The 25956-nt window shown below is 42.9% G+C and overlaps 1 protein-coding gene across 2 annotated transcripts in view; it reads right to left on the reverse strand.

The window, feature by feature from the left end:
- LOC106588203 (oxysterol-binding protein-related protein 10) overlaps positions 1-25956 on the reverse strand; it is a 156453-nt gene that overhangs the window by 85141 nt on the left and 45356 nt on the right. For both annotated transcript variants that reach the window (XM_014176964.2, XM_014176963.2), the window contains exons 3-4: positions 20911-20990; positions 10128-10199 (exon numbers count right to left, since the gene is read on the reverse strand). In XM_014176964.2, the coding sequence (XP_014032439.1) occupies positions 10128-10199; positions 20911-20990 (152 nt within the window). The remainder of the gene's footprint in view (positions 1-10127; positions 10200-20910; positions 20991-25956) is intronic.

The following is a 25956-nucleotide window of genomic DNA, read 5'->3' on the forward strand; positions in this document are numbered from 1 at the left end:
GGACAAACGCAGTTAATTCCAATGACAGGTCCAGTCCGTTTAACAGCTGATGATAAATCAGCGACCCTTCCTATATTAGTGTCAGAACAAACCCCAAACAATCTACTGGGAAGGGATGCTCTATGCAAAATGGGCATACAAATGAAGTGCTCTCCTGAAGGGGTAATTACAGTGAGGGAAAAAAGTATTTGATCCCCTGCTGACTTTGTACGTTTGCCCACTGACAAAGAAATGATCAGTCTATAATTTTAATGGTAGGTTTATTTGAACAGTGAGAGACAGAATAACAACAAAAATATCCAGAAAAACGCATGTCAAAAATGTTATAAATTGATTTGCATTTTAATGAGGGAAATAAGTATTTGACCCCCTCTGAGAAAGATTTCTGGCTCCCAGGTGTCTTTTATACAGGTAACGAGCTGAGATTAGGGGCACACGCTTAAAGGGAGTGCTCAAAATCTCAGCTTTTTACCTGTATAAAAGACACCTGTCCACAGAAGGAATCAATCAATCAGATTCCAAACTCTCCACCATGGCCAAGACCAAAGAGCTCTCCAAGGGTGTCAGGGACGAGATTGTAGACTTACACAAGGCTGGAATGGGCTACAAGACCATCGCCAAGCAGCTTGGTGAGAAGGTGACAACAGTTGGTGCGATTATTCGCAAATGGAAGAAACACAAAAGAACTGTCAATATCCCTCGGCCTGGGGCTCCATGCAAGATCTCACCTCGTGGAGTTGCAATGATCATGAGAAAGGTGATCAATCAGCCCAGAACTACACGGGGAGGATCTTGTCAATGATCTCAAGGCAGCTGGGATCATAGTCACCAAGAAAACAATTGGTAACACACTACGCCGTGAAGGACTAAAATCCTGCAGCGCCCGCAAGGTCCCCCTGCTCAAGAAAGCACATATACATGCCCGTCTGAAGTTTGCCAATGAACATCTGAATTATTCAGAGGACAACTGGGTGAAAGTGTTGTGGTCAGATGAGACCAAAATGGAGCTCTTTGGCATCAACTCAACTTGCCGTGTTTGGAGGAGGAGGAATGCTGCCGATGACCCCAAGAACACCATCCCCACCGTCAAACATGGAGGTGGAAACATTATGCTTTGGGGGTGTTTTTATGCTAACGGGACAGGACAACTTCACCGCATCACGTTGAACGGGGCCATGTACCGTCAAATCTTGGGTGAGAACCTCCTTCCCTCAGCCAGGGCATTGAAAATGGGTCGTGGATGGTTATTCCAGCATGACAATGACCCAAAACACACGGCCAAGGCAACAAAGGAGTGGCTCAAGAAGCAGCACATTAAGGTCCTGGAGTGGCCTAGCCAGTCTCCAGACCTTAATCCCATAGAAAATCTGTGGAGGGAGCTGAAGGTTTGAGTTGCCAAACGTCAGCCACGAAACCTTAATGACTTGGAGAAGATCTGCAAAGAGGAGTGGGACAAAATCCCTCCTGAGATGTGTGCAAACCTGGTGGCCAACTACAAGAAACGTCTGACCTCTGATTGCCAACAAGGGTTTTGCCACCAAGTACTAGTCATGTTTTGCAGAGGGGTCAACTACTTATTTCCCTCATTAAAATGCAAATCAATGCAAATCAATTTATAACATTTTTGACATGCGTTTTTCTGTTCAAATAAACCTACCATTAAAATTATAGACTGATCATTTCTTTGTCAGTGGGCAAACGTACAAAATCAGCAGGGGATCAAATACTTTTTTCCCCTCACTGTATAGATAAAAACGGGACTAAAACCTACAAATGGTAATGACAAAAGGAACAGCAAATATGTATTGGTTTGGAGAATTTAAGATAGAAATAGATAAAACTGTAAAGAAGTGGGGAAGGTTTATCCAGGCTCAGATACCTGAAGCTGATAGAGCAAAATCAGAGTATCACTGCACAATGCAGTATGACCCCTACCAAGATCATTTATTACAACAACTTTGGATAATAAATGCAAATGGAAAATCAGTACCAATTATGTCCCAGTACATAATTATAGGGAAACAGGGGGCAGCAATGGATGTAATGGACAGGGATGTTTCAGACTGTGGAAAAATGTTACAATATTTCTGATTCCGTTCCACACATTACATTGCTAGTAAATAAGGGAGCTATAGTAAAAGATTTAGGTCCCATGATGAAACAAGCAAAAATTAGCAAGTGGAACAAAATACTATGCACTGACAAAGCCTTTATTAAAATACTGGCCACAACAGTAATGAATGGGGACCCAAAGGAGGTAGAAGTTAGAGCTAACCAACAAGTACAATTAGGAGAAGGGATAGCACCAGATAACCAGCAGAGGCAGGAAATAGAAAAAACATACCAGAAGGGGTGTCACAACATGACACAGACGTTGGATTAGTAAAATCAGCAAGTCCTGCATTTTTTTGTGTGCCCCTGGCGGAGGAGTGCAGACATCTGTTTGAGTTTACGTACAAATGAAAAAAGGAAACATATACAGTTGAAGTCGGAAGTTTACATACACCTCAGCCAAATACATTTAAACTTTTCACAATTCCTGATATTTAATCCTAGTACAAATTCCCTGTCTAAGGTCAGTTAGGATCACCATTTTCACCATTTGGGTCAGAAGTTTACATACACTCAATTTGTTTTTGGTAGCATTGCCGTTAAATTGTTTAACATGGGTAAACATTTCAGGTAGCCTTCCACAAGCTTCCCACAATAAGTTGGGTGAATTTTGGTCCATTCTTCCTGACAGAGCTGGTGTAACTGAGTCAGGTTTGTAGGCCTCGTTGCTCGCACACGCCTTTTCAGTTCTGCCCACAAAATTCTCTATAGGATTGAGGTCAGGGCTTTGTGATTGCCACTCCAATACCTTGACTTTGCCACAACTTTGGAAGTATGCTTGGGGTCATTGTCCATTTGGAAGACCCATTTGCGACCAAGCTTTAACTTCATGACTGATGTCTTGAGATGTTGCTTCAATATATCCACCCCCACAACATGATGCTGCCACCCCCGTGCTTCACGGTTGGGATGGTGTTCTTCAGCTTGCAAGCATCCACCTTTTTCTTCCAAACATAACAATGGTCATTATGGCCAAACAGTTTTATCTTTGTTTCATCAGACAAGAGGACATTTCTCCAAAAAGTACGATCTTTGTCCCCATGTGAAGTTGCAAACTGTAGTCTGGCTTTTTTATGGCAGTTTTGGAGCAGTGGCTTCTTCCTTGCTGAGAGGCCATTCAGGTTATGTCGATATAGGACTTGTTTTACTGTGGATATAGATACTTTTGTACCCGTTTCCTCCAGCATCTTCACAAGGTCCTTTGCTGTTGTTCTGGGATTGATTTGCACTTTTCACATCAAAGTATGTTCATCTCTAAGAGACAGAACGCATCTCCTTCCTGAGCGGTATGACGGCTGCGTGGTCCCGTGGTGTTTATAATTGCGTACTATTGTTTGTACAGATGAACGTGGTACCTTCAGGCGTTTGGAAATTGCTCCCAAGGATGAACCAGACTTGAGGTCAACAATTTTTTTTCTGAGGTCTTGGCTGATTTATTTTGATTTTCCCATGATGTCAAGCAAAGAGGCACGGAGTTTGAAGGTAGGCCTTGAAATACATCCACTGGTACACCTCCAATTGACTCAAATGACGTAAATTAACCTATCCGTAGCTTCTAAAGCCATGACATCATTTCAAGCTGTTTAAAGGCACAGTCAACTTAGTGTATGTAAACTTCTGATCCACTGGAATTGTGATACAGTGAATTATAAGTGAAATAATCTGTCTGTGATGTGAATGGTTTTGACCATTGCGCAAGGGGGGAAATGATAGAGGACGTGACAAGAAAAAAAACAAAAAAACAAGGACACTGGTCACCATATCTACAGGCAATGGTAGATGATACACTAATGAGATGTGAAGTATATGCTCGAAAACAATGTACAAAAAGGGATAACCACACCCATAGGCCACATTCCAACATATAGTAATAGACTGTGTGGATATGATACAGAAGGTAAATGGTAAAAGACACATGTTGGTTATAATAGATAGATTTAGCAGTACCATCAGCAGATGTGGGATCCGGAACAGTGATCAATTTTTAACCAGAGAAGTAATACCCAGAATAAATGGAACCCTCAAGGCTAAACTGAATAAAATCTGTGCTAGCGCAAAGCTTAATTGGGTGGATGCACTAACACTTGATCTAACCCCGCATGAAGTGCCAGTTCTAAGAGGGCCCTATAAAGGTCCCTCATCAGAGCGATTAGAAATGGAATTAAAAGGATATGTGAGACAACTAACTGCTATCCATTAAGTTATTTATCTCCAGGAAAAAGAGCGAAAACCTGAACCAGGACCAGATGTTCCCGGTCCGGTGATCACAGGAGATTGGGTCTACATCCGAGTGTTCCAGAGGAAATGGAACAAACCAAGGCAAGAGGGTCCCTACAAGGTGGTCCTAGCGACACCAACAGCCATCCAGGTGGAAGGAAGCACTACGTGGTACCATCTAAACCACTGCACCAGAGTTCCGGAAGGGATCGGTGAGCGACCATCGAGCCATGAGGAAGCAGAGGATGCTGATACACCAGGCAGGAGCCTGGAGGAAACAGAATGAGAAGAGGACCAAGGCGCAACTCCCACAAGCCAACAGACACTCTCTCCTGAAGATCCAGTCAAGGGATGGGGAGGAGTGACATGCACGTTGCTCCTGATGGCATATCTACTCTGGCAGATACCCCAGACAGGGGCACTTACCAAGGAGATGGAAAAACAAGAAATAGAGGAGGTTGACTTCCCCATCATCGACTTCTCTGCTCTCTCATGGTCCCCCTAACAGGGATCTGGTATAATAACGACTATGGAAGGAAGCAGAAGAAAACGACTGGTATGAATGGGCTCAATATAGAGTGTCTAAATTAAGACAGACACATTTCTTATTGTGTGTGCCTTCGCCACTGAAAGAATTAGTGGTGGTACCTAATCTTATGATTATAGGGACTGTGCTGACTTTAATCAAAACGTTTGCTATTTGAGAAGATCAGAAAGGCCTTATTGTCCAGCTGAATGTTTGTCATATTTGGGTAATCCACACTATCAAAGATACTACAACCAAACAGACTGGGGAAAATGATGTCGAGAATTGGATGTATGGGTGGAAGCATAGAAGTTAGAGACCCCATATAAGTATCGAAGAGACTATAAACAACCATATGAATGTTTTATCAGCACAGAGATGGGGAAGTTAGGAGGCACATGTGAGACTACATGAGACCTACCTGAGACCTACGTATCAAGCAGCCGGAAGTTGGGTGGGAAAAGTAATTACTCACGATAGTTGTCAAAAATCAAACTCTAGCACTACCATTAATTGCACCATATGAAGAACCGATTGTGGTAGTAGCAGATTTCTTCTGGATATGTGGAGGGAAAATATTAAGGGCAACATTACCAAAAGGATGGACAGGCCTTTGTGCAGGGGTTAGGTTGATTCAACAGGTAACGGTCACTGAATGGAATCCTAGTGATACGAAGCAACAAACTACAAAACATAGAGTAAGGAGAGAATATAAGTCTGACCCCAAGGTCTATTTAGATGTAATAGGACAACGTAGAGGAATCCCCAAGGAATATAAAGCAAGTAGATGAGGTTAAGTCAGGATTTGAATCAATATTTCTTTGGATATCACCAAACAAAAACCTAGAATGGATAAATTACATTTACTATAACCAACAAAGATTCATTAATTATACAGACTCTGCATTGACAGCTTTGGGAGAAGAAGTACAGGCCACAAGCAGAATGACATAGCAGAACAAGCAGGCCTTGGATTGGCTCTTAGCAGAAAAAGGTGGAGTTTGTGTTACGTTTGGCGATGAATGCTGCACCTTCACCCCCAATAACACTGCCCCAGATGGTTCATTTACTAAGGTAATGACCAAGCTGAAAGGACTACGACCTGAAGTAAAGGTCAGTGCTGGACATGATTCCTGGGAAAATGGGGAGCAATGTTCGCAAAAATAGTTGCAAAAATGGTAATCATGGACAGGTGTAGCACTAGTGATGATGGGAGTGGTTTTCTGTTGTGTTTGACCTTTACTGAAATCTCTCCTGATCCAAACCACAGTAAAACAGATGACTGTACAGACAGTTATTACCAACCCACCTGTGGAGGTGTACCCTGTCCCTGGAGCTCCAGGACAATACACCAACAAAAAGGGAAAGCCCTGTATTGCTAAAGGAGGACCTTTGGACTGTCCATTTGGAAATCCTGCATGGTTATGGGGAGAAGCTCCAGGGGGAGGATGGGCTTGTCGTACCTATCAACAACAATAACGACAATTGTTCAAGACTGAAATAGATGGTGAACTTCCTGACATATATCCAGTTCTGGACTATGTCAAGGATAATGAGGATCCTAATCCTCATCACAGGTTTCAACCGAATGTAGGAGCACATTGGCACCAACAGTGCCTTAAAAGAGGGTATTGTAAGTGGTGCCCAATGGGATGGAAAGAAAGAGATGGACATTATCATCATATTGAAACATAGGATTGTGCAATGTGTCAAAGGCGTGATTGCCCATTGTATTGTGATGAAGAGTGTGTTTAGTGAATATACAGTCGTGGCCAAAAGTTTTGAGAATGACACAAATATTAATTTCCACTAAGTTTGCTGCTTCAGTGTCTTTAGATATTTTTGTCAGATGTTACTATGGAATACTGAAGTATAATTACAAGCATTTCATACGTGTCAAAGACTTTTATTGACAATTACATGGAATTGAGGCAAAGAGTCAATATTTGCAGTGTTGACCCTTCTTTTTCAAGACCTCTGCAATCCGCCCTGGCATGCTGTCAATTAACTTCTGGGCCATATCCTGACTGATGGCAGCCCATTCCTGCATAATCAATGCTTGGAGTTTATAAGAATTTGTGGGTTTTTGTTTGTACACCCGCCTCTTGAGGATTGACCACAAGTTCTCAATGGGATTAATTAAGGTCTGGGGAGTTTCCTGGCCATGGACCCAAAATATCGATGTTTTGTTCCCCGAGCCACTTAGTTATCACTTTTGCCTTATGGCAAGGTGCTCCATCATGCTGGAAAAGGCATTGTTCATCACCAAACTGTTCCTGGATGGTTGGGAGAAGATGCTCTCGGAGGATGTGTTGGTACTATTCTTTATTCATGGCTGTGTTCTTAGGCAAAATTGTGAGTGAGCCCACTCCCTTGGCTGAGAAGCAACGCAACACATGAATGGTCTCAGGATGCTTTACTGTTGGCATGACACAGGACTGATGTTAGCGCTCACCTTGACTTCTCCGGACAAACTTTTTTCCGGATGCCCCAAACAATCGGAAAGGGGATTCATCAGAGAAAATGACTTTACCCCAGTCCTCAGCAGTCAAATCCCTGTACCTTTTGCAGAATATCAGTCTGTCCCTGATGTTTATCCTGGAGAGAAGTGGCTTCTTTGCTGCCCTTCTTGACAGCAGGCCATCCTCCAAAAGTCTTCACCTCACTGAGCGTGCAGATGCACTCACATCTGCCTGCTACCATTCCTGAGCAAGCTCTGTACTGGTGGTGCCCCAATCCCGCAGCTGAATCAACTTTAGGAGACGGTCCTGGCGCTTGCTGGACTTTCTTGGGCGCCCTGAAGCCTTCTTCACAACAATTGAACCGCTTTCCTTGAAGTTCGTGATGATCCGATAAATGGTTGATTTAGGTGCAATCTTACTGGTAGCAATATCCTTGCCTGTGAAGCCCTTTTTGTGCAAAGCAATGATGACGGCACGTGTTTCCTTGCAGGTAACCATGATTGACAGAGGAAGAACAATGATTCCAAGCACCACCCTCCTTTTGAAGCTTCCAGTCTGTTATAAGAACTCAATCAGCATGACAGAGGGATCTCCAGCCTTGTCCTCGTCAACACTCACACCTGTGTTAACCAGAGAATCACAGAAATGATGTCAGCTGGTCCTTTTGTAGCAGGGCTGAAATGCAGTGGAAATGTTTTTGGGGATTCAGTTCATTTGCATGGCAAGGAGGGATCACTCTTCATAACATTCTGGAGTATATGCAAATTGCCATCATATTGCACATGCTTATACACAGTATGTTAAAAGGACAATTGGCTGGATCTTTTACTTCTTTCTAGCTATGTGTGAAAGGAGATGTTTGGTCCTGATTCCCCAGTATGGGTGAGAAAGAGGAGCAATGTTCGATAAGGAGAAAGGGAGGCAGATTGCCTCCATAGCAATACATACAGTGTCACGCTCGTCGTTAGAAATGGACCAAGGCGCAGCGTGCGTAGAGTTCCACATAGTTTAATCAATTGAAACTCCCCAAACAAACAATAAAGCACAAACGAAACGTGACGCAAATGGCGTGCTCACAGGCAACTAACCAAAAGACAAGATCCCACAATCACAGGTGGGAAAAGGGCTGCCTAAGTATGATCCCCAATCAGAGACAACGATAGACAGCTGCCTCTGATTGGGGACCATACCCGGCCAAACAAAGAAATAAGAAAACTAGATTGCCCATCCAAATCACACCCTGACCTGACCAAATAGAGAAATAGAAAGGCTCTCTATGGTCAGGGCGTGACATACAGAAGGTGCTTCTCCTTCTCACTTGTACTGGATCAAATTTAAGGGTTGGCGGGAATATATGGGTGTTTTCTGTTAAGAGAATGTGTTTCATGTTAAAAGGCTGAACAGCACTAAAGGGAGTAAGCAAAGGTACTATGTGTAATCCTGGGATTAAGTGTACTTATTGGTATAATTCTATAATGGCCTATAGTTATCTGTACTTAATCCTATAATGGCCTGTAGTAATATTATATTCCGATAATGGCATGTAGCAATCTTATAATTGCCTATAGTAATCTGTACTTATTATTTTCTGGAAATAATGTATAGGCGCGTCACCAATATAATTTCTCCAAGGAACTAGAGGGGAGGGGTGAAACCCCGCCTAGAGGAAAGAACTTAGATTTGGAAACAATGGTGGAGTAAAGCCGAGGGGATATGGTTATTAGCATAAAGTGGAGGGACTATGAAACTTGAATAAGCATGAAATTGTATAAAAAGAGTGAACTGAAACTGAGTCCGGCAGTTGCTCCATGGACCAACTCGACTTGTTACTTTGTAATAAAGTCTATTTGAATTCACAGGCTCCGGTATCTGAGAAATATTATTGAACCAATATTTCCACGACGTTAGCAAGTTTGGTAGGCTACTATTGATCATCAGCAGCATCAGAGCTTGGAGAAGCCTAGTTACCGTGACTAAACGGTCACATGGAATTTGACTGCGTTCATGGCTCGTGACTACTGGTGTGCTGTGGAGGCAATACAGTCACCATAATAGCCCTAGTATGAAATGCTTAACAGCTTTTTTAATACAAAGTGTTAATCTCCACCGAAAGCATAAATAAGCAGCTAACCTGAGGAAAGCGGCGTTTACTTATCAGTTGTACACCCAGCATTGGAGATAACATACTGTAGAACAGAAATGCCCTCGTTCCCCAAATGTATTTCAGTGCTCAGGCTAACATGGAGTCATTGTAGATGGTGTATGCTAAGCCAGGAATACATCTTAGCCTTCGGAGGAAATGCAATACTGATTTCTGAAGTACAATGGGAAGCTTAGACACGATTAGACTACGCCGGTTGCATGGTAATGACAACTTGTGCCCTCTGTCACGGTATAGGAATCCCCCACAAAAAATGCTTTTGACAAGAAATAAAATCCTCATCTTGCTCTTCCCCCTCTTCTTTTGGGAGCCTTTCCCTTGGTGATCCAAGTTAGGGAGTATAATTGGACTTCTCTGTCTATTCAACTGTGCAGCACTTTTTGAAAAAGTGAATGTGGTTTGAGAGTTTGCAATTACATTTTTCAAGCTGGTATGCAACAATATAAAGGCGTTTTCTTTACTTTTAAATATATGGATAAGTGCAGAAAGTGAGAACCAGGACACAACTAGAGATAAAGACATGGAGAACCGTATAAGTGTATGTATGCCTACAGTATATAGAGAACTGAAAGTAGGCAGGTGTTTATGCTGGGCCAGTTGTTTGTACAGAGTCAGTAGCTGAGGTGTGGATGGGTGCATCGGGACTCACCAGCCCCTCCTGGCTGCCTCCCGTCGTTCTCTCCACACTCAGGTGCTCATCTGACCCCTTCAACTTCCACACCTAAGGCCAAACACAAAATAACAGATAACTCAGTACATTGTCATGTTCAGTAGGTTGGGAAATGGAAAGATACTACCTGAACTTGTCCAATAAGAAAAGTTATTTATGTTTTCCATTACAAATCTATGTGCCCTACTGAACATGACCCAGATGCAAAACGGATGAAGTTTCTTCCTTCCGCTGTTTAAATTAACTAGTCGGCTCACTACTATACAGTAGGTTCTGAATCTCTACTGTTTCCTCCACAACCCAGTGACTTACAAACCAGGCTGTCAAGGCCCACAGCAGAGATCCAGAGGATGGGGTAACTCCATAATGAGGCTGACACTCCACTGGCTCCACTGTCAAATGGAGAACCAATGTACCCCAGACAGACAGTGCATAGACAGCACAGAACAACAACAGGGCTGAACTGGAGCTCCAGAGATGGTGAATGCATGGTCTGCTTTCCTCTTATCTAACATACCAAGAGAGCAGAAGTCCATTACCAGCCATACTTCTGCAAATTCAAAACATTCCCCAAATCAAGTCTACATTGGCACTGGCTGAAAACTAACCATTTACATAAGGAAAACGGGTCACTCTGATTGTCTTTTTGACAGGAAACAGGAAGAATATTTCTGAGAGTTCCTGTGCCACGAGGCATGGGTGGAGGAAATGGGGGTGATGCATCATGGAGAAAGAGAGAGGAGATGCAGACAGACAGAGAACGCATTGATTGTAGACTGCTGCGGTGCACTCACACAATCAGTCTGAGGACATGGAGAGATGTTGGGGGGGGGGAGAAGGAAAGGGATAGAAAAACAGCACTGAAGAATAGGCTACTTGCTGAAACATTTTCCAACAAAGACAGCACAATATGCTGGAGTAGAATAAAAAAACTAAACACTCTGGTGGCAGTCCTGAATCACCGTGACCTCGATGTGAATATGACTTTTCCCACACAAAAGCTTTTGAAGTCAAAAGGGTTTCCCTTTAAAAGCTATTGCCAGGTGGCACGTACCCAGATTACCTTACACTCAAGCAGAGAATCAGGGATGATAATGTATTCAAAGGGAATAGCTGACTCATAAGGCCTACTGGAGCAGCTGCAGGGCCCTATGTGAGTCCATAACCAGCCATACTTCAGCAAATTATATACACTCCTCAAATCAAGTCTACATTGGCACTGGCTGAACATAAACTAATTTACATAAGAAAATGTGTCTTTCTGGTGTCTTTCTTTTTGACAGGAAACAGGAACAATATTTATGAGTTACAGTGCCACGAGGCATGGGTGGAGGAAATGGGGGTGATGCATCATGGGAGAGAGAGAGAGAAGATGCAGACAGACAGACAGAGCATTGAATGTAGACTGCTGCGGTGCACTCACACAGTCTGAGGACATGGGGAGATGGTGGGGGGGAGAGAGAAAGAGAGCGAGCGAAGGAAAGGGAGAAGAAAACAACACCACACGTATGCTGAAGAATAAGCCATTTGCTGAAACATTTTCTTACAAAAACAACACACTATGATGTAGTAGAATAAAAAAAACTAAACACTCAGGTGGCAGTCCTGAATCACCATGACCTTGAGTTGAATCTGACTTGCACAGACTTTCCCACACAAAAGCTTTTGAAATCAAAAAGGGTTTATAGGTTTGGAAGGGTTCCCTTTCAAAGCTATTGCCAGGTGGCACGTACCCAACTTCGCTCTCACACTCAAACAGGCAGAGAATCAGGGATGATACTGTACTCAAAGTGAATAGCTGCTAGCCCTAAGGGAGGAGATAGCAGGAGAGTTAGAGGGGTAGCGGTGGGAGGAGTAGGTGTACGAGGGGTGCCAAGATAAGATGGGATCTAATAGAGAGGATCATTCTGCGAGGTGATGGTACGCATTCATGTCTACACTAGAATTACTCATCTGGTACACAGTGTCTTCAGAAAGCATTCACACCCCTTTACTTTGTTCACATTTTGTTGCGTTACAGCCTGAATTTAAAATGGATTAAATTGAGATTTTGTGTCACACACCACACACACAATACCCCATAATGTCAAAGTGGAATTATGTTTTTAGAAATGTTTACAAATTAATAAAAAATGAAAGCTGAAATATCTTGAGTCAGTAAGTATTCAACCCCTTTGTTATGGCAAGCCTAAATAAGTTCAGGAGGGAAAAGTGGCTTAAAAAGCCAATAAATTGCATCGGCTCTGTATGCAATAATACATGATTTTTGAATGACTACCTCTCTGTACCCCACATATAATGCACAATCTGTAACGTCCTGCAGTTGAGGAGTGAATTTCAAACACAGATTTAACAACAAAGACCAGGGAAGTTTTCCAATGCCTTGAAAAGAAGGGCATCTATTAGTAAATGGGAAAAAAAATAAAAAGCTGAATATCCCTTTGAACATTGTAAAGTTATTAATAACACTTTGGATGGTGTATCAATACACCCAGTCACTACATAGATATATGCATCCTTCCTAACCGAGTTGCCAGAAAGGAAGTAAACCACTCAGGGATTTCACCATGAGGCCAATGGTGAGTTTAAAAACAGAGTTTAATGGCTGTGATAGGAGAAAACTGAGGATGGATCAACAACATTGTAGTTACTCCACAATACTAACCTAAATGACAGAGTGAAAAGAAGGAAGCCTGTACAGAATTGAAGACACTAAAGTAAAAATGCAAGAAATGTGGCAAATAAATTAACTTTCTGTCCTGAATACAAAACGTTATGTTTGGGGAAAATCCAACACAACACATCACTGAGTACCACTCTTCATATTTTCAAGCATGGTGGTGGCTGCATCATGTTATGGGTATATAGAATAACTATCTTCAAGGTAATGACTCAGGACATCGGTTGTGAGATGAAAGCTTATTTTTAGTAATAATACTGGTTTACTTGTACATAACTGACGCTATCACTTTTCTTTTACTTCCTGTCGCAAGGCATTCTGGTACTTGCGGTCAATAGCGTAATCTAATACATCAGAAATATGTACATAGTTCTCTCAATATCCATCACATGAATTGTAATACAATTACTCTTGTACATATGTAAATAACTGTAAAAGAAAAATATCTTTAGATACAGCTCAATGAATTAACTGTAAACATTAACTCTGTAACCCATTTAAGTGGCCAGGTCGCAATTGTAAATGAGCTCTTGTTCTCAACTTGCCTACCTGGTTAAATAAAGGTGAAATAAATAAATAAAATAAAAAGTTACAACATCCTCCGCCCGATGAACAACTGTGTTCATCTAAATCTCTAAGCAGTATATCAACTGAATAGGTCTCCTCAAAGTCCCTGAGGCAGTTCGAACTGAACATGACTTAAGTAGGCCATCTCGGCCTGGAAACAGTTCCTCAAACTTCCCAGGTTTGTCTGGGTGTGTTATCTTCTCCGATGATTGCAACGTCACTCACTTTCAATGGGGTGGGCTGTGGTGTGTCACAGTGGTGTGATTACTTTAGATCCAGCAAGTAGTCTCTTCGCCAGCTGTTCCAGAAGCTGGTCACAAGTCTCTGCCTGTACTTCCATCTGCGTGCCATTTCCTCCTTGTTGAGCTTTGGGTGCTGAGTTTTCTGCCTTGAACAGTTCGTCAGCAGTCAGTTCACCTTGCATCTTCCTGTTTGTATGAGCATTGGCTATGAATCTCTTTATCCAGGCGGTCACTCAACACTCTTCAGTTTGCTGTACCTTTCAAGCTCCAACACGGGTTCAGTGCTGTCTGTGCTGTTTGATGTGAGCTGTACAGTCACCAGGTCACTGGACTTGAGTTCTGTATCCACCTCTTCTGGATCCTTGTCGTCATCAGTCTCCTCCGACTAATTGGGTGATGTCAGAATGCTGGGTCCGTTCCACCATAGCTGGCTCTGTGTCAAGTTTTGAACAGTTTGTCCTCTTGTAGGGATGTCGGCTGGATTTATTTTCCCTTCCATATGTGACCATGACTCTGGATTGGTCAAGGACTGGATCTCTGTCACTCTGTTTGCGACAAACTGTTTACATTACTGAGCTGCAAATCCAATGCAGCACAATCATAGAGTCTGTCCACATTTTGATCTGTTTTTGTTCCATTTTCAGTGTGGTCATGAGTGTTTTTGCTATTCTCGCTCCAATCACAGCTCCCATGAGCTCCATGCGTGGCAGTGTACTTTTCTTGAATGGGGCTACCCTAGACTTTGATGTGACTAGATTTGTCATTGTTTCTCTGTCTTGTGATTCACCTTGCATGTAAGCTACAGCACTGTAAGCCCTTTCATTTGAGTCACAGAACACGTGTAGTTTCAGTGTGTGGCTAGTTCTGAACAATACTGTTGCCATTCTCATGTCAGTTCAGATGGTCACTTCATCCCAGCTGAGTCCTCACTCCCACATCTCCTGGAGCATTTAATTGACCCTGATGGTGAAGGGGATCAGGAAGCCAAGAGGATTGAAGATGCGTGCAGAATACTTCTCATCTGGTCCCGGTCTCCACACTAAACCTAAAACTTTGAGCACTACTCTTTGTGTTTCTAGCGTCAACGGGTGGTAAGTTGTCGTACTCCCCTACCATTTTGTTTTCAGTTTAGGAGAGTTAGTCATCCCCTTGCAGAGGTCTGTGCCTGCAGTCGACACCATTCGTTTTGCAGTTGTCACAATGTAAGCCTCTTCAACATCGCGTGAACGAACTTGCAATGAAGTCATCTACATAGAGTGACTCTCTCAATCTCTACAACTTCTGGTTGTTCTGTTTCATATTGCTTCAGGTGCTTCCTGAATGTAGCTGCGAGCAAGAATGGACTTGGGGAAGCTCCAAATACCACTCTTTTCATCCTCAGCACACGCAGCTCCTCTTCATTTTCTCCCCTTGGTGGGCCTGTGAGCCATAGGAATCTCACGGTGTCTCTGTCTCTCTCTGCTAGGGATATCTGCAGGAAAGCCTTCTTGATGTCTGCCATGAATGCGATCTCATGTAGTCTGAAACTATCAGAACGCAGAGCAGATTCGGATTCAGGTTCGGTCCTGTGAGTAGACAGTCATTGAGGGATGGACAGCCATCGTCATGGGACAAGATATCAAACACCACTCTGTTTTGTCGTCACCTTGTCCTCCCGGAGTACTGCATGGTGAGGTAAGTAGTATTTCATGTTGTTTGCGCTTGATGCGTTGTCCTTGGTCACATCCTATGCCATATCCTGTTGTAAGTAGTCCTCCACAACTTCATTGTATTTGCTGTACAAAGTCACATCCTACTTCAGTCTTTTCTTCAGACCTTCAAACTGTTTCTTGGCGATTCTATAGTTGTCTTGGAGTTCTAGCATTTCTTGTTTACATGGCAACTCCACATGGTCTAGTCCATCTTTGAAGGTGGTTGTTCTCTCGAACCTCTGTAGAGCCTCATTTACCTCTGTGTTTTCTCGCTGGTGATACCCAGAGACTCAAGCTCCCAGAATGCATGCAGTAGCTTGGAGTTTAGTGTGTCTTCATCAAGTGGGATGAACATGCATATTGCCTCGGCGACACTTGACATGGACACGGGTCCCTGCACCGACCATCCAAAGGTGTACTCTAAAGCAACCAGCGTCTCTGTAAGTCGCTCCACTCGGCCTGATACTATTTGACAGTAGTAGTCTGCTCCTATCAGGACAGAGTTTAGGATCATTGTCATCTCCTGGAAAGTCTGCGAGCTGCAGTCCCTTTCTATTGAGCTCATGTTGAATATGCTCACCAGGAACCTTTACCACATCTGTGCACACTTGTGGGGTTTCAATTGCCTCCATTTCAACTCTCTGCTGTTTGTCCCAGACATTCTCTTCAATGTGTTGTGTTAGGACGTTGCTGGAGCAGAAGTTGGGAAGAGTGAGTACCTCTTCACAAGGTTTTCATGTATGAAGCTTCTCTGACTCCATCTAATAAGCAACGAGCCATCTTCCTGCCCAATGGGCCTTTTACCCATGCCTTTGCCGTTTGTAGCAACACAGTGTTCTGTCCATCTGGTTTCATCTTCACTGAATGGGGAATAACTGAGGAAACAACAGCATCTGCAGAAACAGTAAGGGGTTGTACTTCACTCCTCTTACTGGTACACACAGCAATGTGATGTCTGCTTCCACATGTTGCACATGACATCTTTGACTTTACAGAATTTTGATATGTGTTTCTGTCCTAAACATACAAAGCATCTTCCCATTGTCTTTAGTTTCTCTTTGCGTGTAGCAATATTGTGGTCAGGGCAGTTTTCTGATTTGTGGTCTGCACTGTCACAGAATAGACTGTTTTGTTCCTTCTGGCTGGATGTGTGCAGTGCCGCAGCAGATGACATGTTGGGTCATTTTGTTTTCAGTTCATTGGAGAAGCATGACTTGTTCCATGGTTTGCTCTCTTTCTGTTGGTTGCATGTTCTTGGTCATCTCCCTGGTCTGAACCTCTTTCTGTAGGAAACTGACTATCATCTACTCCCCTCTGACGACTATTGTCAAGAGCCATGTCCTCCTAAGATTGGGCATAGTAGGCTTCAATAGGATTCTGCCACTACACCCAGTGATTCCAAGCTCCTAATCTGAATTTCACATTCATCATATAGCTGCCTTAATGCATTTATGTCAGAGGATTTCTTTACAGGAGTGAGATTCAGCAGCTTTGACATGTGAGCACTAATCACTTTGTCGTCTCCGTGCGTTCCGTACCTATAGCTCGGGACTCCCATCCTCCTCAATTGTTTAAGTCACCAGCCTCCAATGGTCAGTAGCATAATCCAATACTAACCAATACAACATAAATACGTACATAGTTCTCTCAATCTCCATCACATGAATTCGAATTAAATGACTCTTGTAAATAACTGTAAATGAAAAACAGTTTTAGATACAGATCAATGAATTAACTGTAAACATTAACTCTGTAAAGCATTTAAGATAGTATTCCTTTCATTAGTAAGAACTGAGTTCCAATAAGTTTTTTAGGATACAAATAAATGGAATAGAGCTGAGCACAGAATAGAGCTAAGCACAGTCCGCTTTCCAACAGACACTGGGAAACTCACCTTTCAGCAGGACAATAACCTAAAACACAAGGCCAAATAGTCACTGAAGTAGCTTACCAAGGCAACCCTGAAAATGTTCCTGAGTGGCCTAGTTACAGTATAAACTTAATTGGCTTGAATATCTATGGCAAGACTTGAAAATAGCGATGATCAACAACCAACTTGACAGAACTTACCCAAGAAGACTCACAGCTGGAACTTCTACTAAGGTGATTGTAACATGTATTGACTCAGGGGTGTGAATACTTATGTAAATGAGATATTTCTGTATTTCAAATTTGACATTATGGGGTATTGTGTGTAGATGGGTGAGACAAAAAAAATATCTAAATCAATCAATTTTGAGCCTCATTTAAAAATGGATTACATTTTTTTTTAAATCCCCTCAACAATCTACCCACAATACCCCATAATTACAAAGCAAAAACAGCTTTTTAAAACATGTTTTGAAATGTATACATTACCAGTCAAAAGTTTGGACACACCTACTCATTCAAGGGTTTTTCTGTAATTTTTTACTATTTTCTACGTTGTAGAATAATAGTGAAGACCTCCAAACTATGAAATAACACATGGAATCATGTAGTAAACAAAAAGTGCTAAACAAATAAAAACTTTATATTTTAGATTCTTCAAAGTAGCCACCCTTTGCCTTGATGACAGCTTTGCACACTCTTGGCATTCTCTCAACCAGCTTCACCTGGAATGCTTTTCTAACATTCTTGAAGGAGTTCCCACATATGCTGAGCACTTGTTGGCTGCTTTTCCTTTAATCTGCAGTCCAACTCATCCCAAACCATCTGAATTGGGTTGAGGTCAGGTGATTGTGGAGACCAGGTCATCTGATGCAGCACTCCATCACTCTTTTTCTTGGTCAAATAGCCATTACACAGCCTGGAGGTGTGTTGGGTCATTGTCCTGTTGAAAAACAAATTATAGACCCACTAAGCGCAAACCAGATGGGATGGCGTATTACTGAAAAATGTGGTGGTAGCCATGCTGGTTAAGTGAGCCTTGAATTCTAAATAAATCACTGAAAGTGTCACCAGCAAAGCACCCCCACACCATCACACCTCCTCCTCCTCCATGCTTCATGGTGGGAACCACCAAAAATCTCAAACTTGGACTCATCAGATCAAAAGGACAGATTTCCACCGGTCTAATGTTCATTGCTCGTGTTTCTTGGCCCAATCAAGTCTCTTCTGCTTATTGGTGCCCTTAGATAGTGGTTTCGTTGCAGCAATTCAACCATGAAGGCCTGATTCACCCAGTCTCCATTGAACATTTGTTGTTGAGATGTGTCTGTTACTTGAACTCTGTGAAGCATTTATTTGTGCTGCAATTTCTGAAGCTGGTAAATTTAAATGAACTTATCCTCTGCAGCAGAGGTAACTCTGGGTCTTTCCTTTCCTGTGGCGGTGCTCATGAGAGCCAGTTTCATCATAGGGCATTGATGGTTTTTGCGACTGCACTTGAAGAAACTTTAAAAGTTCTTGAAATGTTCCAGATTGACTGACCTTCATGTCTTAAAGTAATGATGAACTGTCGTTTGTCTTTGCTTATTTGAGCTGTTCTTGCCATAATATGGAATTGGTATTTTACCAAATAGGGCTATATTCTCTATACCAACCCTACCTTGCCAGAGTACAACTTATTGGCTCAAATGCATTAAGAAGGAAAGAAATTCCACAAAGGCACACCTGTTAATTGAAATGCATTCCAGGTGACTACTTCATATATTATTCTATAATATAGAAACCCTTGAATGAGTAGGTGTGTCCAAACTTTGGACTGGTACTGTATTTATATTAAAAAAAACGGAAATATCACATTTCCGTAAGTATTCAGACCCTTTACTCAGTACTTTGTTGAAGCTCCTTTGGCAGCGATTACAACTTTGAGTCTTCTTGGGTATGACGCTACAAGCTTGGCACACATGTATTTGGGGCGTTTCTCCCATTCTTCTCTGCATATCCTCTCAAGCTAGGTCAAGTTGGATGGGGAGCGTCACTGCACAGCTATTTTCAGGTCTCTCCAGAGATTTTCGATCGGGTTCAAGTCCAGGCTCTGGCCGGGCCACTCAAGAACATTCAGAGATTTGTCCCGAAGCCACTCCTGTGTTGTCTTGGCTGTGTGCTTAGGGTCATTGTCCTGTTGGAAGGAGAACCTTGGCCTCAGTCTGAGTGCTTTGGAGCAGGTTTTCATCAAAGGTCTCTCTGTACTTTGCTCTGTTCATTTTTTCCTTGATCCTGACTGGTCTTCCAATCCTTGCCGCTGAAAAACAACCCCACAGCATGATGCTGCCACCACCATGCTTCACTGTAGTCATGGTGCCAGGTTTCCTCCATACTTAACACGTGGCATTCATGGTCTGACAGTCCTTTAGGTGCCTTTTGGCAAACTCCAAGCGGGCTGTCAGTGGCTCCCGTCTGGCCACTCTACCATTAAGGCCTGATTGGTGGAGTGGTGCAGAGATGGTTGTCCTTCTGGAAGGTTCTCCCATCTCCACAGAGTAACTTTGGAGCTCTGTCAGAGTGACTAGGGTTCTTGGTCACCTCCCTGACCAAAGCCATTTTCCCCCCGATTGCTCAGTTTGGCCAGCTCTAGGAAGAATCTTGGTGGTTCCAAACTTCTTCCATGTAAGAATGATGGTCACTGTGTTCTTGGGGACTTTCAATGCTGCACATTTTTTGGTACCCTTCCCTAGATCGTTGCCTCGACACAATCCTGTCTAGGAGCTCTACGGACAATTCCTTCGACCTCATGGCTTGGTTTTTGCTCTGACATGCACTGTCAGCTGTGGGACCTCATATAGACAGGTGTGTGCGCCTTTCCAAATCATGCCCAATCAATTTAATTTACCACAGGTGGACTACAATCAAGTTGTAGAAACATCTCAAGGATGATCAATGGAAACAGGATGCACCAGAGCTCAATTTTAAGTCTCATAGCAAAGGGTCTGAATACTTATGTGAATAAGTTATTTCAGTTTTTAATACATTTGCAAACATTTCTAAAAAACAGATTTTGCTGTGTCATTATGGGGTATTGTGTGTCAATTGATGAGTAAAATCTACAAAAAATAAGGCTTATTCTATTTTACAATAAGGCTGTAACGTAACAAAATGTGGGAAAGGGGGTCGGAATACTTTCCGAATGCACTGTATATGAATGCTATCTATTTTTGCCTGCTGTGTGCATTGAAGCTGCAGGAAAGCAAAATAATTCCAAAATCGAACCACTATAGAAAAGAGCATTTGCTGTGTGCCAACAATGCACCCAACAACAGCACAGTGGTTTGCGACAAAATCTCACAACCACAAAGCTGCTTTCTCAAACTACAGCCTTTCTCCCACTCCTGACCCCTACACTAATACCATAGTTGTCCATTCAAGCCCTTTGTCCAAAGCCATATTAACAGCAATTTCATTTCCTCCAAAGTGCCTGAACCCAAGTAATTATATAAATCTGAGCTGTGCTTACAGAAGAGGGAAATGCCTGCAATGCGAATTGTAAACTCAGTGGTATATTAATCTCTAAGGGGAAGTCAAGGCTTCCCTGTCACTGCACGGCTCTTCCTTAGGGACATATGCCAGGAGCTAGAGCTTAGTTGTGACTGCAGTGTGTGTGTGTGTGTGTGTGTGTGTGTGTGTGTGTGTGTGTGTGTGTGTGCACGCATTGTAAACACCTTGGCACTGCTGTCGGAGTGGCGTCTGGCACATGCTTGGAGTTGGTTCATCCAGAACCGCTGCTCTTTGGCATTGGATGCTACGGAGAAACAAAAGGAGAGAATCAAAATGTTCATTTCCGATAACCATCATCACAATGGGAGAAATAGGACATCATCATTACACGAGTTCATGGTCACGTCAATAGACAGTCATCACAAAATGTATGTCATTATGTATTGCATATCACATTTGAGATTGACATCCAATTTGTGGCTGACACATTATCAACCAACGTGCTGTGTATTCTATTAAAGGGTCAGGGTATGCATCAGTGTCTGTGTGAGGAGCTCTCACAGGCCCAAAGACGGCCTGCTATCCAAACACCAACCACGGAAAAAAGTTACTCACTGGTAGGGCTGTTGCGGTGACTGTATTACCACCACACCGGGAGTCATGACCGCAGTAAAATTCCATGTGACCTCTTATGCAATCTGGACACGTGCTGGTAGTACCCAGCTAGCTAACAACCATCAGGTCGCTGACCTTACTGTGAATCACCTCACTCTGATTGATCAATATAAAGAAAACACCTCGACTTTGCCACAACTTTGGAAGAATGCTTGGGGTCATTGTCCATTTGGAAGACCCATTTGCGACCAAGCTTTAACTTCCTGACTGATGTCTTGAGATGTTGCCTCAATATATCCACATTTTCCTCCCTCATGACGCCATCTATTTTGTGAAGTGCACCAGTCCCTCCTGCAGCAAAGAACCCCCACAACATGATGCTGCCACCCCCGTGCTTCACGGTTGGGATGGTGTTCTTCGTCTTGCAAGCATCCCCTTTTTTCCTCCAAACATAACGATGGTCATTATGGCCAAACAGTTCAATTTTTGTTTCATCAGACCAGAGGAGATTTCTCCAAAAAGTACCATCTTTGTCCCCATGTGCAGTTGCAAACCGTAGTCTGGCTTTTTTATGGCGGTTTTGGAGCAGTGGCTTCTTCCTTGCTGAGCGGCCTTTCAGGTTATGTTGATATAGCAACATAACAGCAACTCGCCCAAGCCTTCTGCATTTCTCCTTCTCCCAAATCCAGTCAGCTGATGTTCTGAAGGAGCTGCAAAATCTGGACCCCTACAAATCAGCTGGGCTAGACAATCTGGACCCTTTCTTTCTAAAATTATCTGCTGAAATTGTTGCAACCCCTATATTACTAGCCTGTTCAACCTCTCGTGTCGTCTGAGATTCCCAAAGATTGGAAAGCAGCTGCGGTCATCCCCCTCTTTAAAGGGGAGAACACTCTTGACCCAAACTGCTACAGACCTATATCTATCCTACCCTGCCTTTCTAAGGTCTTCGAAAGCCAAGTTAACAAACAGATTACTGACCATTTCGAATCCCACCGTACCTTCTCCGCTATGCAATCTGGTTTCAGAGCTGGTCATGGGTGCACCTCAGCCACGCTCAAGGTCCTAAATGATATCTTAACCGCCATCGATAAGAAACAATACTGTGCAGCCGTATTCTTTGACCTGGCCAAGGCTTTCGACTCCGTCAATCATCACATCCTCATCGGCAGACAACAGCCTTTGTTTCTCAAATGATTGCCTCGCCTGGTTCACCAACTACTTCTCTGATAGAGTTCAGTGTGTCAAATCGGAGGGCCTGTTGTCCAGGCCTCTGGCAGTCTCTATGAAGGTGCCACAGGGTTCAATTCTTGGGCCGACTCTCTTCTCTGTATACATCAATGACGTCGCTCTTGCTGCTGGTGATTCTCTGATCCACCTCTACGCAGACGACACCATTCTGTATACTTCTGGCCCTTCTTTGGACACTGTGTTAACAACCCTCCAGACGAGTTTCAATGCCATACAACTCTCCTTCTGTGGCCTCCAACTGCTCTTAAATACAAGTAAAACTAAATGCATGCTCTTCAACCGATCGCTGCCTGCACCTGCCCGCCCGTCCAGTATCACCAGTCTGGACGGTTCGGACTTAGAATATGTGGACAACTACAAATACAAAGATCTCCAATCAAAAGTTAAATCTAGAATTGGCTTCCTATTTTGCAACAAAGCATTCTTCACTCATGCTGCCAAACATACCCTCGTAAAACGGACCATCCTACCAATCCTCGACTTCGGCGATGTCATTTACAAAATAGCCTCCAATACCCTACTCAATAAATTGGATGCAGTCTATCACAGTGCCATCCGTTTTGTCACCTAAGCCCCATATACTACCCACCACTGCAACCTGTACGCTCTCGTTGGCTAGCGCTCGCTTCATATTCGTCACCAAACCCACTGGCTCCAGGTCATCTACAAGACCCTGCTAGGTAAAGTCCCCCCTTATCTCAGCTCGCTGGTCACCATAGCAGCACCCACCCGTAGCACGTGCTCCAGCACGTATATATCTCACTGGTCACCCCCAAAGCCAATTCTTCCTTTGGCCGCCTCTCCTTCCAGTTCTCTGCTGCCAATGACTGGAATGAACTACAAAAATCTCTGAAACTGGAAACACTCATCTCCCTCTCTAGCTTTAAGCACCATCTGTCAGAGCAGCTCACAGATTACTGCACCTGTACATAGCCCATCTATAATTAGCCCAAACTACCTCTTTCCCTACTGTATTTATTTATTTTGCTCCTTTGCACCCCAGTATTTCTACTTTGCACATTCATCCACTGCAAATCTACCATTCCAGTGTTTCACTTGCTATATTGTATTTACTTCACCACCATGGCCTATTTATTGCCTTTACCTCCCTTATCTCACCTCATTTTCTCACATTGTATATAGACTTATTTTTCTACTGTATTATTGACTATGTTTGTTTTACTCCATGTGTAACTGTGTTGTTGTATGTGTTGAACTGCTTTGCTTTATCTTGGCCAGGTCGCAGTTGTAAATGAGAACTTGTTCTCAACTTGCCTACCTGGTTAAATAAAGGTGAAATAAATAAATATAGGACTTGTTTTACTGTGGATATAGATACTTTTGTACCCGTTTCCTCCAGCATCTTCACAAGGTTCTTTGCTGTTGTTCTGGGATTGATTTGCACTTTTCGCACCAAAGTACATTCATCTCTAGGAGACAGAACGCGTCTCCTTCCTGAGTGGTATGACAGCTGCGTGGTCCCATGGTGTTTATACTTGCGTACTGTTGTTTGTACAGATGAACGTGGTACCTTCAGGCATTTGGAAATTGCTCCCAAGGATGAACCAGACTTGTGGAGGTCTACAATTGTTTTTCTGAGGTCTTGGCTGATTTCTTTTGATTTTCCCATGATGTCAAGCAAAGAGGCACTGAGTTTGGTCATCACAAAGCACGGACCTCAATCCCATAGAAAATGTGTAGACAGAACTGAAAAAGCGTGTGCGAGCAAGGAGGCCTACAAACCTGACTCAGTTACACCAGCTCTGTCAGGAGGAATGGGCCAAAAAGCTTGGGAAGCTTGTGGAAGGCTACCCAAAACGTTTTGACCCAAGTTAAACAACTTAAAGGCAATTCTACCAAACACTCAATTAGTATATGTAAACTTCTGACCCACTGGGAATGTGATGAAAGAAATAAAAGCTGAAATAAATAATTCTCTCTACTATTAGTCTGATATTTCACATTCTTAAAATAAAGTGGTGATCCTAACTGACCTAAGACAGGGAATTTTTACTAGGATTAAATGTCAGGAATTGTGAAAAACTGAGTTTAAATGTATTTGGCTAAGGTGTATGTAAACATCCGACTTCAACTGTATGTTATACGTGCAAAAGTACAATCTCACAACTCGTTGAAACCTTCACTCTTGCGCAGACATTTAGAAACAAAACATGTTAATTTGGAAAATAACCACGGGAGTTTTTTGAGCGAGAATTAAGAGGACTTTAGAGTTGTAAGACTTGTACAAAAGTAACAAATACCATTAATAAGAAGGGGCTAGAAGTGTCTTATATGGTGAGCTACCAAGTGGCTAGGACAGGCAAGCCCCACACTATTGTGGAGGACTTAATTCTTCCTGCTGCTGCGGATATGGCTTAGACAATGCTGGGGGAAAAGGACAAAAAAAACTATACAGACAAAATCAAATCACATTTTATTGGTCACATACACATGGTTAGCAGATGTTAATGCGAGTGTAGCGAAATGCTTGTGCTTCTAGTTCCGACCGTGCAGTAATATCTAACAAGTAATCTAACAATTTCACAACAACTACCTTACACACAAGTGTAAAGGAATGAATAAGAATATGTACATATAAATATATTGATGAGCGATGGCCGAACGACATAGGCAAGATGCAGTAGATGGCATAGAGTACAGTATATACATATGAGATGAGTAATGTAGGGTATGTAAACATTATATAAAGTGGCATTGTTTAAAGTCACTAGTGATACATTTATTACATCCAATTTTTAATTATTAAAGTGGCTAGAGATTTGAGTCAGTATGTTGGCAGCAGCCACTCAATGTTAGTGATGGCTGTTTAACAGTCTGATGGCCTTGAGATTGAAAAACAGCTTCTATCTCTCAGTCCCAGCTTTGATGCACCTGTACTGACCTTGCCTTCAGGATGATAGCGGGGTGAACAGGCAGTGGCTCGGGTGGTTGTCCTTGATGATCTTTTTGGCCTTCCTGTGACATCGGGTGGTGTAGGGGTCCTGGAGGGAAGGTAGTTTGCCCCCGGTGATGCGTTGTGCAGACCTCACTACCCTCTGGAGAGCCTTACGGTTGTGGGCGGAGCAGTTGCCGTACCAGGCGGTGATACAGCCCGACAGGATGCTCTCGATTGTACATCTGTAAATGTTTGTGAGTGTTTTTGGTGACAAGCCGAATTTCTTCAGCCTCCTGAGGTTGAAGAGGTGCTGCTGCGCCTACTTCACCACGCTGTCTGTGTGGGTGGACCATTTCAGTTTGTCCATGATGTGTATGCCGACGAACTTAAAACTTTCCACTTCTGTCTCATCGATGTGGATAGGGGGATGCTCCCTCTGCTGTTTCCTGAAGTCCACGATCATCTCCTTTGTTTTGTTGACTATGAGTGTTAACTCGAAATCACACAA

Source organism: Salmo salar, chromosome ssa27 (genome assembly GCF_905237065.1).
Source record: "Salmo salar chromosome ssa27, Ssal_v3.1, whole genome shotgun sequence".
Classification (NCBI taxonomy): domain Eukaryota; kingdom Metazoa; phylum Chordata; class Actinopteri; order Salmoniformes; family Salmonidae; genus Salmo; species Salmo salar.